Raw genomic sequence first — 15,813 nt, 5'->3', positions numbered from 1 at the left:
TATAGACACAGGGTCTTGCTATGTGTCTATAGCTGGTTTCAAACTCTGGGCTTCAAACGAACCTCCAGCCTTGGCCTCCCAAAGTGCTGGGAGTAGAGGGGTAAGCCACCACGCCTGTCCTGTTTTTGACTAGAGTTAGACTTCTGTTCACCTGACCGTGGGCCCAGCGATGGCTTGTCCTGCCTACTCCCCTCCCCTTACCTGGAGAGCTTCTTAGGCCTGGGAGGCCATGGGGAGTTGTAGGGGTACAATGTAGCTTCTAGTCAGAGAACCGCCAGCCCCTGCCTCTCCAATAGAAATATAGGGGCCAGACTGCAGTATGGCAGATGAGAATAAAAAAGCCCACACTTCCTGGGAAACGTCTCCCCCTCGAACTGTGCCCAGGGTTTTCTGGATATGGTTTGAGAGAAGCAGAGGGTGGGGGCAGGTACTTGCCTTCTTAGCGCTGTGTGCCCTTGGGCAGGTGAACGCTGCCCTCTGGGAAGGGCCACTAGTGGCTGTGGCTGAAGCAGCAGGCAGGCCACGGTGGGCGAGGGCAGCCAGACGTGAAAGGGAGTTTGAGCCTGGGAGATTAATGGGAGGGAGTATAATTCTCCCTGGTTCCAGGTAGGCTGAGGGGACTGCCTCTATCTGCCACCATCATCCTAGGTGTAGTGAGGTAAGAGCTGAGCCAGCCCTGCCAGACCTCAGGTGTATCTCTGACATTACCCTGCTGGGGCACTGGGCCCTACCACTCATGTGCCCTGGGTCCTGTCAGCCACATGCCCTGGGCTCCTGGGCGTTCTGACAGGCTCCTGGCTGGAGCTGGGCCAGGGCTTCAAGTGGGGGTCTGGTGGGGCCACTCAGGGATGGCCTGCCTGCCGCTCCCACCACCAAAAGCTGCCATGAGCTGACAGCCTCCCTTCTCTGGGGAAACAGCAGGGTCCTTCCATGGATGTCAGATCATCCTTCTCAGCAGCCTCTTGCACCAAATGTGGTCCTGAGAGTCCAGGGCTGGGACTAGAGCCCTCTACCCGTCAGCCGGCCAGGCAGCTGCCTCCTTCCTTTGGTGACCACTAAGCTGTTGCTGGGAGGGCGATTCAGTGGAAGGGAGCTCTGTGGTGCCGGAGGCGCTTGTGATGCACATTTACAATCTCACATGTCTTCTTGGAGGCAACCTCCGGGCCTTTAAGCATGCCATTGCGGAGGGAGGTCTCCCGTCCCGTCTGCTTCCCACTGCTGCCTCTCACTTCCTGGCACTAGAGCCAGACTTTGGGGGCTCACTGGAGCCCATTGCCGTGGGGTGGGTGGGCCTCCCACTGGGGTCGCTTGCAGCCTAGGTGGGCTGGGCTGCTGTCTGCGCTCCCTCTGCTGAGCCAGCCCCATTTCAAGGGAGGTGGCCCAGCCCTTCATGAGCAAAAGACAACAAATGAGTGCCCTCTCCCTACGGGAGGGGGTCTTATGGATGGGGAAGGATGTGAGACCAGTCACACCTAGTGGAAAAGCAGAACCAGGGGCCAGGGCTCCCACACAGGACATCATGCCTTAGAGGAAAGCCACCACTTTGGATGGGTCTCAGATGGGGAAACCGAGGCCCCGAGAGGGAGTGACTGCCCAAGCCTGGTCTCCTCCCTTCCCCATTCTTGCTTTGCCCCACATGCACCTGGAGCTCACCTGGCAAGCTGGCCTTCAGGGACTCAGAAAGGGTGTGCTCACTGGGGTGACTCACATGGCCAGGCCTTCCCAGGGAAGCAGGGCCAGGAGCCCAAGGGGTGGCGAGGACGGCTCAGACCCTCGTGGGGGCCATTTTCTGCTGTTCCTGTCGTCTTCGTCTTTCCTCCGAGGACCCCTCATATTCGCCTCTGTCGCTGCCACTGGCAGGGTTTCAGAGCCTTCCAGGAGCATGTGCTCCACCCCCCAGGCTCTGCGGTCACTGTGCCAGAATCAGTCCCTGCCGGCGCAGACGGCACTGCCTAGAGAGCTGGCACCACAGCCCAGGTCTCTGAGGCCCCTGCAGCACGTGGCTGGGCAGGCTCGCTGGCCCTGTGTCCTCACCTTTGGCAGCCTAGGCCGTGTTGGAGGCACCGCCCTGCACTGACCAGGGTCTGCAGGTGGCAGGCATGCCACCGCCAGCCTGGACCCCAAGCCCTGTTCTTCTGTCCCTTGTTGCGTGGCACAGAGGCCCCATCCAGGGAACTTACAAGCCTTCTCCTGGATGCCACCCCCAGGTCTGTCTGGAATGTGTGCACCTGTATCCTAATGCCAGCTCTGGGTCCTCTGACACCATTCTGCTTCAGAAGCAGTTCCGAATCCGTATCAGCAGAGGGGATGAGTCCCTGGGCTGTGACTGTGCGCTTCTAGCTACCTGGGCGTGCACCTTCCATCCCAGGAGTCCTCTTTCTCCCCTGTCCAGGACAGGAAACAGGCTCCGGAGAAGGGCGTTGCCCGATGGCTGGTGTGGCATTGACTTAGCCGCTAGCTCCCCTCCCACAATTTAAGAATGGGGAGACCACCAGGACCCCAAAAGGTAGAGCTACTCACCTCACAGCCCTAGCAGGCTATGTCGCTTCATTCCCAGTCCGAAAGCGGCCACAGTCCCCGCCAGAAAGGAGCGATTCTCTGGCCCCACTCCTTGAGGGGTCAGCATCTGCAAGAGGCACAGGCATCACCGGCTGGCCGAACTCCTCCTCACCAAGGTTCCCCGGAGCATCAGCGCAGCGCGCAGCTCGGGGCAGACGGCCGGGTCCTCTGTGGAACCATCCCCGACCGTCCCGGCCTGGAGCCCCGCCGGCAGCTAACCCGGCCGCCAACGCCTCCCTTCCCCTCCCCCTCAATCCCGCCCCCGGGGCCGCTCCAAGCTCCCACCGCAGCGCCCCCAACGCTCTACCTGCTTCCCGATGCCCGCCCCGGTCCCCCAATGCCGTCTCGCCGTGGTCGCCCCGGATTCTCGCACGCCCAGCCCTCGGTTCTCACCGCTCCCCACCTCCCTTTCCTCCAACCCCGCCGGGAAGGGCGCGCCCGAGACCCGCGCCGGGAGCGGCGACCGGGGCCCCGAGCGGCCGGGAGGGGCGGGCGGACTGGCGCGCGCGGCTCGGGTTTCGGCCCGCCCCCGGCGCCGGCGTGATCCCCTCCCGGGCGCGGGGCGGGGCCGGGCCCAGCTGGCCGCGCTCCGGGCGCTATAAGAGGGCGGCGGCCGCGGCGCGCCCTGCGCGGAGCTGGGAGCGCGATGGTCGGCCGCCGCGGTGCGGCAAGATGCTGGATGGGTCCCCGCTGGCGCGCTGGCTGGCCGCGGCCTTCGGGCTGACGCTGCTGCTCGCCGCGCTGCGCCCTTCTGCCGCCTACTTCGGGTAGGTGCCTTCGGCGGCCGGCGCGCACTGGTGGGCGGGGGCGGCGGGGGCGGCGGGGCCGGGGCGGGGTCGTCCGGAGTCCCCGAGGCACCCGGGGTGGCTGGGCTGGGGCGCGGCGGGGCCGCCTGGTTGCCTGGCGCTGTTTGTTTGCGGCGCGCGAGTCGCTCCGTCCGCGGCGTGTCACGGGTAGAGAGGCGGGTGGACCCGTCGGGCTTGCGCTGGGCCGCGGTCCTCCGTGACCGCAGAGTCGTCGTCGTCGTAGTCGCCGCAGCCGCCGTGAGCCGGACTGCCTCGCGCTTAGGGACTGGGATCAGGTCCCGGCTTCCTTGGGCCGCCCTGTCCTTGCCAAAAGGCTGGAGCCTGAGTCCTCAGCCCCTGGCCATCGCCCACCTAGCAGCTTCCCTCCTTTCTCTTCTCGAGAAGTTAATTTAACAATAACAAAAATACGTACAAAATCCAGATGTTCCTCTTTCTGAGCCCCAAACGGGGAGAGAGAGAGAAAGAGAGAGAAACCCTCCAAGCTGGAGGAATTTATTTATTTTTTGCGCTTTGCTTCTGACGCTGTGGCCCGGGCCCCGGCCCGCGGTAGCGCGTCCATGGGACCTGGCCGGGAGCGCAGGGCCCGGCTGGGGCGTCCCGCGGTGTCACTGCCGGTGCTCGCGTGTCTCTGCAGCAGCGCATTGCGGGGCTGTCGGCGCGTCTCTCTCTTCCTTTCTTTCCCTTCTTTCTTCCCTCCCCCTTTGCCAAGTCTGGGATGCCCAGTCCAGCGACCTTTACAGGGACCCTCGCTGCATTTTGGGCACGCTGAGGTGCAGGGTGGCACCGTGCAAAGCAGCGCCCCGGGCCTCCCCGCCACCCTCCCGCCTCCTACCCCGAGCGCTGCCCCGGGAGCCCTGGCTGGCCTTCGGATCCCAGCCCCCGACCTGGACGCCCTGGGCCGCTCCCTCGGCCGCCGCCCTCCACTGGTCACCTGTTCCCGGCCCTCTGGCCTGAGCGCCAGCGCGCGGCGGGCTGGCCGGCAGAGGGCCCCGTTGGTCCAGGAATCTGGCACCCGCCCGGGCAGGGAGAGGCCGCCTGGGCCGAGGAGCCCTGCAGGTGTATCCTGTTCTCAAAGAAAATAAAATATTTTCATGGGAAACTTTCCCTTTGTGTTTTTCTTTCTCCCCCTTTCTTCTCTCTGTTCCTTTCTTCTGGGTCGTCTTCCAGGGTCAGCCCCGTGTCTCAGTTCCCTGGGGCCCCCACCCGCAGCCCTCTCCTGGCTCTGACTGTGGGTACGGCCCTGGGCCTGGGCTGGCACGCCACGGCACGCCATCTGTGCAGCCCGTAGCCTCACCCGGGAGGGCAGGAGGGAGGGCCACAGGTCCGCGGTGAGTCACCGTGGCCTCGTCAGCCAGCTGTGCTTCCCTGCTCTCCGGCCCAACGGAGGCTCTGCTTCTGGGGCTCGGGACACACCCTAGGCTTGTCCGGGCTGCAGCGGCTTTGTCCCTGCTGTGATCCGATTCCTGGAGAGGGGGTGGGGCTGGGTCCTGGCCTCTCCTTCTCTGACCTATCTCTGGGGTTTGTGCTCTGGAGAAGGTCAAGGGGCTCTGCTGCTTTGTGTGTGTGTGTTTCAGCTCTCTTGCAGACAGTTAAGTCCAGGCTGGTGCCAGGCGCATAGCAAGGACTTAAGTGCTGTTGTGGCTTCTCTGGCCAGGCCCCTTGGCCCTGCTTCTTGGCTCCAAAGGACCCATCAAGGGAGGATTCCTGAGTCCTGAGGGCAGCTCTCCATGTAGCTGCCCTGTGGGAAGTCCAGAGGGCAAGCGTGCTGCCTTTGGTGACAGCTGGCATTGCAGAGGGCAGCTAGGACTCTGTTTGACGGATGGAGAATGAGTACCTTCCTGAACCAGGGGCTGGGGGGCATCCTGGGTCAGGGCAGGCCAGGCTCCATCTGGACTGCTAGAGGCCTTGGGCCCCCCTTAAGTCAGTTCCCAAGGTTGGGCTGGGGAGGGGAAGCAGGGCACAAAGGCTCCAGGCTGGGTTGTGTGGAGGCCTCTCCTGCTGGTTTGGGGCTGTGGCTCCTGGCCCAGCAAAGGCAGAGGGTGGCCCAGGGCATTAAAGGCCAGGTGGGGCTGGAGCTGGAGGGGGGCTGGGGTGGCCCTTCCCAGCTCCAATCCAGGAAGCAGGGAGAAGGGGCTGGGATCTAGGGCCGTTTTCTCCCTTCCCCCTCTCAAAAGCTCTGCCTGGCACGGAGGCTCCCGGGCAGGAACGCGGCTCCAGTTACAGCTCAGGAACCCGGAGAGGAGAGGCTGGCCTGGGGGAGGGTCACGTGGACCCATGGGAGCCCTCCCTGCCTGCTCCCTGAGCTGCAACCCAACCCTGGCTGGCGTCTGCTGCCCTCCTAGAAGCCTCTGGCCACCAGGCTGGACCCCCTGTGGGGAAGAGGCTCCCCATTGGCCTGGCCCTGCACCTTGGCATGGCTAGCAGGTGGCATTTCCATCTGGTTCTCCCATAGCTGTGTCCCTGTGCCTCCTCACTGGCCTGGCCCCAAGCCCTTCTAGACAGAGGGGTAAGCAGGAAGGCCAGCCTGAGGTCATAGGAAGGGCTTGGGGTGCAGACTCAGACCCTTTCCCCGAGGTTACTGTAAGAGGGTGGGCCTGGTGGTGGTCTGAGAACGTGGTTTGTCCTCCATTGGGAGGCCTCTCTCGATTCACCCTTGCTGGGTTGTGGTCTCAGCTGAGATGATAGTTCCGGATTAGACGCCAGGACTGCTGCTCTGCTGGGCTCAGACCCTCTGGATGTAGAGTCAGGGCTGGGCCTGGGCCTGGGGGCTGTTACTGCCCAGCGGCGCTTGGACCCCCACCTCTGGCTGCTAGGCTGTCTGGCTCCCTGGCAGCTTGCAGCCCTTTCCTTAGGGGTCCCAGGCTGGCTCGGGATGAGGGCTGAGGCTTCCTACTGGAGTTCTTCTTTAAAGACCCTGAGGCTGTTTTATGGTGATGGCCCTTGCAGTTTACATCACTCAGGAAACATTTGCAGGCTACTTTGGGGGGCATGATGGTGGGAGGCCAGGCCCTGCCAATTTGCCCCCTTCTCTGGGCCTCAGTAGCCTGGAGGCCTGCCTGGAAGAGGCATGACCAAGGCAGGCACTGAGGGATTGTTGAGGTGCCCCCGGCCGTGGCCCCAGAGCCAGCCATTGGGCTGGAAAGGTGCTTGGAACTGGTCCAGAAGCCAGGCTGGAGGGAGTGACCACTGTGAATTGGGCGCCTGGTGGGCCTCAGGGCTGGCCGAGGATTTTTGTTATTGGCTGTAACTCACGTCCTGTAAAATCCACTCTTCTAGTATACAGCCCTGTGATTTTGAGTACCTCATTCACCAGGCCGTGCAGCTCTTACCACTGTTTAATTCCAGAACATTTTCCTCACCCCAGAAACCTCATACGCATTAGGCAGTCACTACCCGTTCCCCTCCCCCAGTCCCTGGCAACCACTCGTCTGCGTTCTTTCTCCACGGGTCTGCCTGTCCTGGACGTTTCCTAGAAATGGAATCCTATGCTGTGTGGCCTCCGCGCCTGGCTTCTCTCACTCAGCATCGCTGTTGTAGCACGCGTCAGTATTGCCTTCTTTCTTACGACTGAGTTAGACTCGACTGGAAGACTCTCCGAGAGACTTTTTGACCCGTTCATTAGTTGACGGACATCTGGATCGCTTCCACCATTTGGCTATGATGGATAATGTTGCTGTGAGCATTGGTGTGTGGGGTTTTGTGTATGTGTGTGTTTTCAGTTCTTGGGGTACTTACCTAGAAGTGGAGGTACTGGGTCACATGGTAACTCTGCATGTGATGTTTTTGTTTTTGTTTTGTTTTATTGAGACAGGGTCTTGCTGTGTCACCCAGGCTGGAGTACAGCGATGTGATGAGACCCATTGCTGCCTCCACCTCAGAGGCTCAACCATCCTCCCGCCTCAGCATCCCAAGTAGCTGGGACCACAGGCACAAGCCACTATTCCTGGCTAATTTTTTTTAATTTTGTTTTTTGTAGAAACAGGGTTTTGCTGTGTTGTCCAGGCTGATTTTGAACTCCTGGGCTCAAGTGATCTCCCGCCTCAGCCTTGCAAAGTGCTGGGGTTACAGGCGTGAGCCCCCACTCCCCGCCTGCATTTAGGTTTTTGAGGCCCTGCCAAACTGTCTTCTGGATGCAGCATTTTACATTTCTGCCAGCAGCACACAAAGGCTTGTTTCTCCACTTCCTTGCCAACACTGGTTTTCTGTTTTATTTTCTACTGCAGCCATCCTAGTGGGTGTGGAATGGCACCTTGTGTGGCTCTGACTGCATTTGTCAGGTGGCCAGTGGCGCTGAGCATCCTTTCATGGCCTCATGGGCCATGGGTCTTCTTTGGAGAATGTCCATGCAGCTCCTTTGCCTGTTTTTAGTGGGGCTGCTTGTCTTTCTCCTGTTGAGTTATGAGAGCTCTTTATATATTCTGGATCTCTCCTTGGACTGAGGAGAACCTTGTCTCTAGAACTGTGAGCCCGTGGGTGCTCTTACCCTTGCACAAGGAGCCGGTGACACCCTGGCAGCCCTACTGGGTGGGTGGGGGCAGCCAGGACATCCCCTGTTTCCTGGAGCCTGGTGTGGGGCAGTTCTGGGTGCTCAAGGGACTCTCAGAGGAGGCTACGGAGAGGCTGCTGTCACGGGTGTGGGGAGGGGATGTGTTTCTCACATTAGTGCCAACATCAGACCCCACAGGGTCAAAGAGGGAGGCCGCCAGCTGTGGGCAGGACATGCCCTGCCTGGTCCCATGGCTCTGCCTCTCTGTGCACCAGGCCTGGGGTACAGCTGGCTGCCCGGTTGAGGGGCACCTATGGGTCCCTGGCAGGGCTGGAGAAAGAGGAGTGGGCCTGAGGTGTGGAATCATGGGGCTGTGTGGTGGGCAAGAGAAGCTTGGGAAGGGGCTGGCAGGAAGATGGGGTCTGGGGTGACCCCTTAGCTGGGGCCTGGGTCAGGTGCTCTGAGCACTGTGGGCCAGAGGGTTTGGAGCAGCTGAGAGCTCAGTCTTAGGTTTGGGCAGGTGTTGTCCTGGAGACCCGCCCCCTCCAACAACTTAGGACACCCCAGGAAGCACATGGGGCCTGGCATCAGGAAGAAAGGCCACACAGCATGCTCTGGAGGGCCAGAAGGGCAGGGAGGAAAGGGGCCAGGCAGCTGCCTTGTTTCGAGAGATCGTGGAAGTGGCTCAGTGGGGCAGACTTCAGCAGAGGGCTGAGGGGAGGGGCCCTGGGAGCCAGGGAACTCCCTGGGGACTTCTTAGCATGGAGAAGAGAGGACAGGGGCAGTGGAAAGTGGGGGCATTTCTCCAGGACTCCTGGCCTGTGACCCCAGTGGCCAGTAGAGGGACCCAGTTACCTGGCTCCTGGACAGTGGGGCCGTAAGTGGGAGGGCCTGGAGTGTCAGCCTGATGGCCCCTGCAGGCGCTGGTGGCCTTCCTCCCTCCTGCTCTGCACCCAGGGGCCTCGGAACCACCAGCCCCTCCCTGCCCCACCTGCTTAGGGATCCTGGCTCCCTGGAGGGTGTGAAGGGTGTGTGGTGAGGACGGAGCAGCAGCGCCTGGCCTGCCACAGCTGAGGGAGCAGATGTCCTACCCACAGCCGGCGGACGCGTGGATGGGGAGACAGCTGGCCTCATCTTGCTCCCGCCCTGCTGCAGGCTGCAGAGGGCCCCAGTGCCTGCCCTAGCCTGGGACCCTCCGCCGGCTGCTTGGGTGGCCCGGGCTAGGGGTGCCCTGCTCTGGGGTTTGGCCATCGAAGAAGCGTGTGGGTGACTCTTCCCCTAGGAAAGAGCGCACAGGCACGGATACCTCCCGGAGGCTCTGGACACCTGGGCAGGGAGGAGGTAATGCCTGTGGGAGGGTGGGGGCTGTGGGAAAGCGACATCTGTTGACAGGCCTCGGTCACGCCACCTGATCCCGGCTGCGGCACGGGCTCCCTTTGTGCATTGTGCTGGGTGGCGGGGTCAGGACCAGCGCAGTTGTCTGGGAGCAGGGTGGCACCCGCAGGAGTGTCTGGGACTGGGGACTGAGCCAGACTCCCAGAACCCAGAAGGCCGGCCACGAATGGGGGTTCTGCAGACCCCATGCCTTCTGGCTGGAAGTTGACCTCTGATGGGGCCGACCCTGAGGGTCAGGTGAGGCCCTTAGGGCACAGCAGTGCCATCTCCCCTGTGCTCCCAGGGCCTCTCCTGTCCCTCGAGGTCGGCCCGGGCTGCCGCTTCTTGCAGGAAGCCCAGTGACTGCCCAGATGCCTCCTTCTCTCCCTGCACACTCAGCTCTCGGGTTGGCCAGGAGGGTCCACATGGAGTCTCCTCAGATGCATCCTTCTCTCCCTGGTTGCTCAACTCTGGGGTCAGTCAGGAGGGTCCCCTTGTGTTCTCCTCAGATGCATCCTTCTCTCCCTGGTTGCTCAACTCTGGGGTCAGCCAGGAGGATTCCCATGGAGTCTCCTCAGATGCATCCTTCTCTCCCTGGTCACTTAATTCTGGGATTGGCCAGAAAGGTCCCTGTGGGGTCTTCTCCAAGCTGTATTCTGTGTTCCCCCCTACCCCAAGACTCCCTCAAGCCTGAGGCTCTCTCTGCCAGGTAGATCTGTGTCCCTCATTCACCTGACAGCCCAGCCCTGGGTCCTACAGGACCCTGACTCTGGCAGGGCTATGTCTGCACTTGTGGCCAGACGTAGTGCAATGCAGACCTGCCGCTGCCAGGCTGCCGCACCTTCCCGTGTGTGGATGGTAGGCCAGGTGTTGATGGCCACACCAGAGCAACCATGCGGAGTGCAGCCCTGGCGGGGATGTGACCCTGGTTTTCCTTCAGGGGTCATATTCAAGCGCATCCATGGGCCAGGCCGGGCAGGGTGGCAGGTGGCTGGGGACGGTCTAGCTGTGCCCGCTGACCTGGGTGGCACTGGGCTGCCCCAGCTCCATGACCTGCAGCCTGGGCTCTGCCTGGAGCCTGTCCCCCTCCCGGCATGGTCCTGGCTGGCTGGGCGCCACTGCCCGCCAGAGGAAGCCCAGCTGTCCAGCTGGCAGCTGTAGCACCTCAGGACCAGTGGCCGGACAGGATGATGGAAAAAGGCAAGCCGCAAGCTGCGTTTGTTTTTTTTAGCGATACCTGAGGTCAGTGCAGCCAGGGGAAGTGGGCTGGAGGTCTGGCCCAGGAGGAGCCACTGCCAGAGCCTCCCAGAGCTGGAGAACGTCAGGGCCGGCGTCCCTCCTGGCCAGATGGGGACAGAGGCGGCAGTCCTGGGGTCACTGTGGTGTGGGGAGAGGAGCCAGGTGGACTTTGGGATGCCCCCTCTGTGATACCCACAAGGAGAGTGAGCTCCAGAGGGGATGACAGTGTGGGAGGTGACACTGGTGGCCGCTGGAAGGTTGTGTGGCTCTCCCTGTCCTTCTGACCAGTTGTGTGGGTCTGCGGCTGTCTGGGAAGGCCATGGGGGGCTGTGGTCACTGAGCACAGAGGCCTTCTGGAAGCTTCTGCTCTTCAACTTTCCCCCAGGGGTCCCGTGCGCAGCCTTGGTTTCCTGTCTTGCAGCCCACAGACCAGCTGTGCCCCCTCTGGGGTCCAGGGTCCTGCCCCAGAAAAGGGCAGTCAGCCCAAGTGGCCTGGGGGAGCCTGGCTGGCCTCTGTGGTCTGGTTTGGGGGACCTCATGGGTGCTGCAGACACAGACAGGGCAGGGCTTATTCCAGGGGCTGCCATGGGACACGGTGCTTTCAGCAGGGTGGAGGGGGGGTGTTTCTGTCAGGCCCGAGGATTCCTTGCCTGACGGGCACCTGGGCATCTGCACGGGCCATGCTTGCCATCCCTGAGGCATGTGCCCCACTTCCTGCTGGGTGCAACTGGGCTCTGGTGGCATTGCAGCCCTGAGGGACACAGTAGACATGCTTAGGCTGGAAGCTGGGCTCGGGCTGGGTTGATTTGCAGACCATGGGGAGGGTGGAGAGTTGATCTCAGCCCCGGTTTCTCAGTGCTAGAATTTGTTTTGATTTTGTTTCACACAGAAATTAAATGCTGTCTGGCAGGACTGAGGTTTTGCTGGCGGGGCGTTGTGGCTTCTGGAACTGCAGTCTCCTCTCCCTCCGCCCCAGCCTGGGGAAGAGAGCTGGGTCCCGGTCAGAGTGGCCAGACGTGCTGGCAGGAGGCAGGGAGGTCAGAGGCCAGCCTTGGTGATGTGTGCTCCCTCCGCAGGATTTCTTGTCTATTGTGCTGGGAGCTGGAAGGAGCCTGTGACTTTAGGGACTGGGTAGTATGTGGTGGCTATCCCTGGGTGTCTCGGGTTCTCTCTGGGGACAAGGCCCACTTGGCTACCCTCAGGCACAGGGCAAGGTGTCTGAGTGTCTGGGTCCTCCCAGGGTGGCCCGATCCCCAAGCAGCCAGGACATGGGAGCATCAGGCCCAGCCCGAGGAGTAGGGGGACGTCCCCAGACTCAGCACCATGAGTGCTAAGCTCCGTTTCTGTGGGGCTGGAGAATGGTCTCTACAGAGCTTCTGTAGGGGTCAGTGCTGACCACCCCGGCCAGCCTCCAGGGCTCAAGGAGATGGCCAGGTCACCACTCCTCAGAGCCACCTCCCCCATGGTCCCTGAGACCAGCACTGTCTGCAGCCCCATCTGCAGCATGGAACCGTTCTGTGTGCCCTGTGGCATGGCAGCTGCAGCCACGTATGGGTGTTGAGAGATCTTCCTTCTCTCCTCTCTTTGTTCCATGGCTGCACCTGGAACGATAGCCAGAGGTGGGAGGTGGCTGAGGCTTGAGGGGTATGGGTGTCCCGTGGAGCCATCGTCATCCGGGCCCTTCACTGGGGAGAGCAGTCACGAACTGGTGCTGCCTTGGGCCTGGCAGGGGTGTAGTCAGGTCAGAGGCCGCTTTCAGGTCCCAGCCCTGCCTCCGCACTCACGGGCTACACGGGCCACCACACTGTTTAATCCCCTGAACCTCGGTTTCCTGCCGGTGTAGCAGAGTCAAAAACACACTCACCAGGTAATTTAGGACATGAAGACACGAGACACTGGAGAGCATAGATGCCCGTTTTCAGCAACAGACCCACAAGACTTAGAGGCTTTTCTGCTTGAAACAACTAAAGCTGAATTTTTACATGGATCTTATGTGTGTACATGCATGTATATGTTTGTGTGTGTGCATGTATGTGTGTTTGGGTTTGGATGGACATGTGCATGTGTGTATACATGTATGCATATGGGGGGGTTTTGTGTCTGCATGTGCTTATGTGTGCATCTCTATGGGTTTATGGGTTCATATGGGTGTGTCTGTGTACATGTGTGTATGGGTGTGTCTGTGTGTACACATGTGTGTATGGGTATATCTGTGTGTATGGGGGGTTTGTGTGGGTATGTTCATTCCTGTGCATGTGTGTATGCATGTGTCTGTGTATATGGGTTTATGGATTCATATGGGTGTGTCTGTGTGTGTGTAAGGGGGTTTATGTGGGTGTGTTTGTTCCTGTACATGTGTTTATGTGTGTGTCTGTGTGTATGAGTTTGTATGGGTGTGTGTATGGGTATATCTGTATGTGTGTGTATGGGTTTATGGGTTTGTATGGGTGTATGTATACACGTGTGTCTGTGTATGGGTGTATCTGTGTGTGGGGGGTTGTGTGGGTGTGTTTTTGTCTTTGTGCATGTGTGTGTGTGTATTTAACTTTGTAAGTGTCAAAGAGCTGATGAAATGGATAGATGGTGGGGATCCCTAGAAATAGCAAGAAGAGATGCTGAACAAGAAAGCGTGAGGTTGGTTTGGTCTCATGGGATGAGGGTGCATAGTAAAGGCCGGGGTCCGCTAAGGAGAGAGTACTCAGAGGAGACCCTCCCACAGCCCCAGGTGGCCCCCAGGGCAGGGCACAGCCACCATGTGTGCACCGAGGTCTGAGTCACCGGTGTGGTCCCGGGCCCTGGCCTCATGCTGGATTTTGGGTGGCTTGACTCTGGGACTGCAGATGGCCCTAGAAGCCTGGCTGGTGTACACATAATGAGATCCTTTCCAAAATCTGTGCTAGTGTCCTGGGGCTGCTGTCAGGCACCACAGACTGGCTGACCTGAAATGAGAGGACTTCTGTCTCAGGTCTGGAGGCCAGAAGTCTGAAATCATGGCATCTGCAGGGCCATGCCCCTCCGGAGGCTTGAGGGGAGGGTCCTTCCTGCGTCTTCCAGCTGCCAGTGATGGTTGTGAACTGTGGGGCTCCTTGGCCAGTGACTGAGCCACTTTATACCCTGCCTCCATCTTCACGTGGCCCTCTCGTCTGCCTCTCTGTCTTCTCCTTTTTCTTATAAGGACAGCCTCCACTGGCTTTAGAGCCCACCGTGTCTGGGATGATCTTGCCTTGAGATCCTTATCTCAGTTATTTCTGCAATGCCTGTTATTCCACATAAGGCCCCTGACTGAGGTTCCGTTAGACACATTTGGTGGGCACATCATTCCACCTACTGTAGTACCTTTATCTTCTCCTTCAACTTGTTTCTGCCAACTGTTTCTTCAGTACAGTGAGCAACCCGGGGTCAGAGCTAACCAGGCCTGCACAGAAACACAACGGGGGCCTCAAAAAGACAGCTGCAGCCCAGGAAGCAGAGCAGCGGTGCTGAGTGCAGCAGCTCTCCTCGCTCGCTCCTCCATTAGGAAGGAAGACACTTGGGGATGGCTGCAAGGCTCAGAAAACCACAAAGACTGACCCAGCAAGTTTGGAAAAACCAAATAGAGCTAGAGGGGGAAAAAAGTAAGTAATGGACTGATTTAAAAGCAGATTAGAAACAGCTGAAGGGAATTAGCACACTGGAAGATAGGTCAGAAGAAATTACCCAGAGTGTACCAGAGAGGCGGTGAGATGTCAGACAGAGGGCAGGACACCTCGGCAACATGGGGAGGCCATGCTGGAGGTGGCTGAGAAGGGTGCAGGAGTGGGACAGGGCTGATATGTATGAGGGGAGAGGATGAAAGTGTTCTGAAATTGAATAAAGATGTAAAGAAGATTCCAGAAGCCCAGTGTCTTCCCAGGCAGAAAGTAAAATAAGTTCACCCTGGAACATGACACATTAGAAGCACACAGCATGCTGAGCACAGTGCCTCATGCCTGTGATCCCAGCACTTTGAGAGGCTGAGGAAGGAGGATCACTTGAGTCCTGGAGGTGGAGGCTACAGTGAGCCAAGATAGCGCCACTGCCCTCTGCCCTTCAGCCTGAACAGAGCAAGACCTTGTCTCAAAAAAAAAAAAAAAAAAAAAAAGAGTGGGTGCAGTGGCTCATGCCTGTAATCTCAGCACTTTGTGAGGCTGCGGTGGGTGGATTACCTGAGGTCAGGAGTTTGAGACCAATCTGGCCAACATGGTGAAACCCCCATCTCTACTAAAAATACAAAAATTACCTGGGTGGCCAGGTGCAGTTCCTCAGGCCTGTAATCCCAGCACTTTGGAAGGCCAAGGTAGGTGGAACACGTGAGGTCAGGAATTTGAGACCAGCCTGGCCAATATGACAAAACCTGTCTCTACTAAAAATACAAAAAAATTAGCCAGGCGTGGTGCCAGGTGCCTGTAATCCCAGCTACTTGGGAGGCTGAGGTAGGAGAATCGCTTGAACCCAGGAGGTGGAAGTTGGAGTGAGCTCAGATGGCACCACTGCACTCTGCACTCCAGCCTGAGCAACAGAGCAAGACTCCGTCTCAAAAAAAAAAAAAGAAAAGAAAGAAAAGAAAAAGAAAAACTGCACAACATTGAAGACAGAGAATCATAAAAACTGTCTGAGAAAGCAGAATACAGATGAGGCGCGAGGACACCAACAAGCTGGCACTGACCTCAGGAGGCAGAGGCACTGCTGCATAACAAGATGCAGGAAGGAGTGAGGGCAGAGCATGGGCTCTGAAGGTGCCATGGAGGGAGTGCTGACTGATAAAACAGTGTCTTGTTGGGCCCCCAAACGGAGATAAAACACGCAATTAGTGCATAACTCAGGGCGGGAGCGTTGATGGGAATGTGTTCTCTGGCCCTGTGCTGCCCAGGTAGAGAAGGCACTGACCAGCATCAGGCTTAGGTAGGTCACAGACACATGGTATAGCATTGAAGGTGACCGTGGAAATTACAAAAAAGACTATGCAACTTCAGATGAGCAGAGGGAAAATGTGGAATAACAAACAAAACAAAACAAAAAACCCAAAAAGAGGAAAAGAGGATGAAAAAACCCAGGACAGGCATGGTCAACAGAAAGGATGAGACAAGAGGGTAAACTGAGGCCCCAGACCCTAGGAGATGAACTGCTCCAGGCGAAAGGCTGGGTTGATTGGAGTGTGGTTAGGGGCTTAGTCTAATTTCCCTGTAAGAGACACTCCAAGGATGGAGGATATAGAATGTTAGAGGAAGGGAGAGAACTCACCAACTCAGAGGGCTTAGGGCACAGAGGGAATCTTGAGAGAAGAAGGAGGAGAGGGCCAGATGGTGAACCGGGCTCTGCAGCATGACCTGA

General features: G+C 59.1%; 1 protein-coding gene and 1 long non-coding RNA gene across 2 annotated transcripts in view; one reads left to right on the top strand and one right to left on the bottom strand.

The window, feature by feature from the left end:
- The window catches only part of LOC114669950 (uncharacterized), a 35,179-nt gene extending 32,124 nt beyond the window's left edge, over nt 1–3,055 (bottom strand). The window contains exons 1-2 of the long non-coding RNA XR_003719327.2: nt 2,867–3,055; nt 2,521–2,626 (exon numbers count right to left, since the gene is read on the bottom strand). This is a non-coding gene — a long non-coding RNA (uncharacterized LOC114669950). The remainder of the gene's footprint in view (nt 1–2,520; nt 2,627–2,866) is intronic.
- A 63-nt stretch (nt 3,056–3,118) lies between these two features.
- WNT9A (Wnt family member 9A) overlaps nt 3,119–15,813 on the top strand; it is a 29,727-nt gene continuing 17,032 nt past the window's right edge. The window contains exon 1 of the mRNA XM_015114594.3: nt 3,119–3,326. Within this exon, the coding sequence (XP_014970080.1) occupies nt 3,232–3,326 (95 nt within the window). The 5' untranslated portion in view covers nt 3,119–3,231. The remainder of the gene's footprint in view (nt 3,327–15,813) is intronic.

This window comes from Macaca mulatta, chromosome 1 (assembly GCF_049350105.2).
Source record: "Macaca mulatta isolate MMU2019108-1 chromosome 1, T2T-MMU8v2.0, whole genome shotgun sequence".
Lineage (NCBI taxonomy): Eukaryota > Metazoa > Chordata > Mammalia > Primates > Cercopithecidae > Macaca > Macaca mulatta.
The sequence above is the reverse complement of the archived record's forward strand: the minus strand, read 5'-3'. Positions and strand labels throughout refer to the sequence as shown.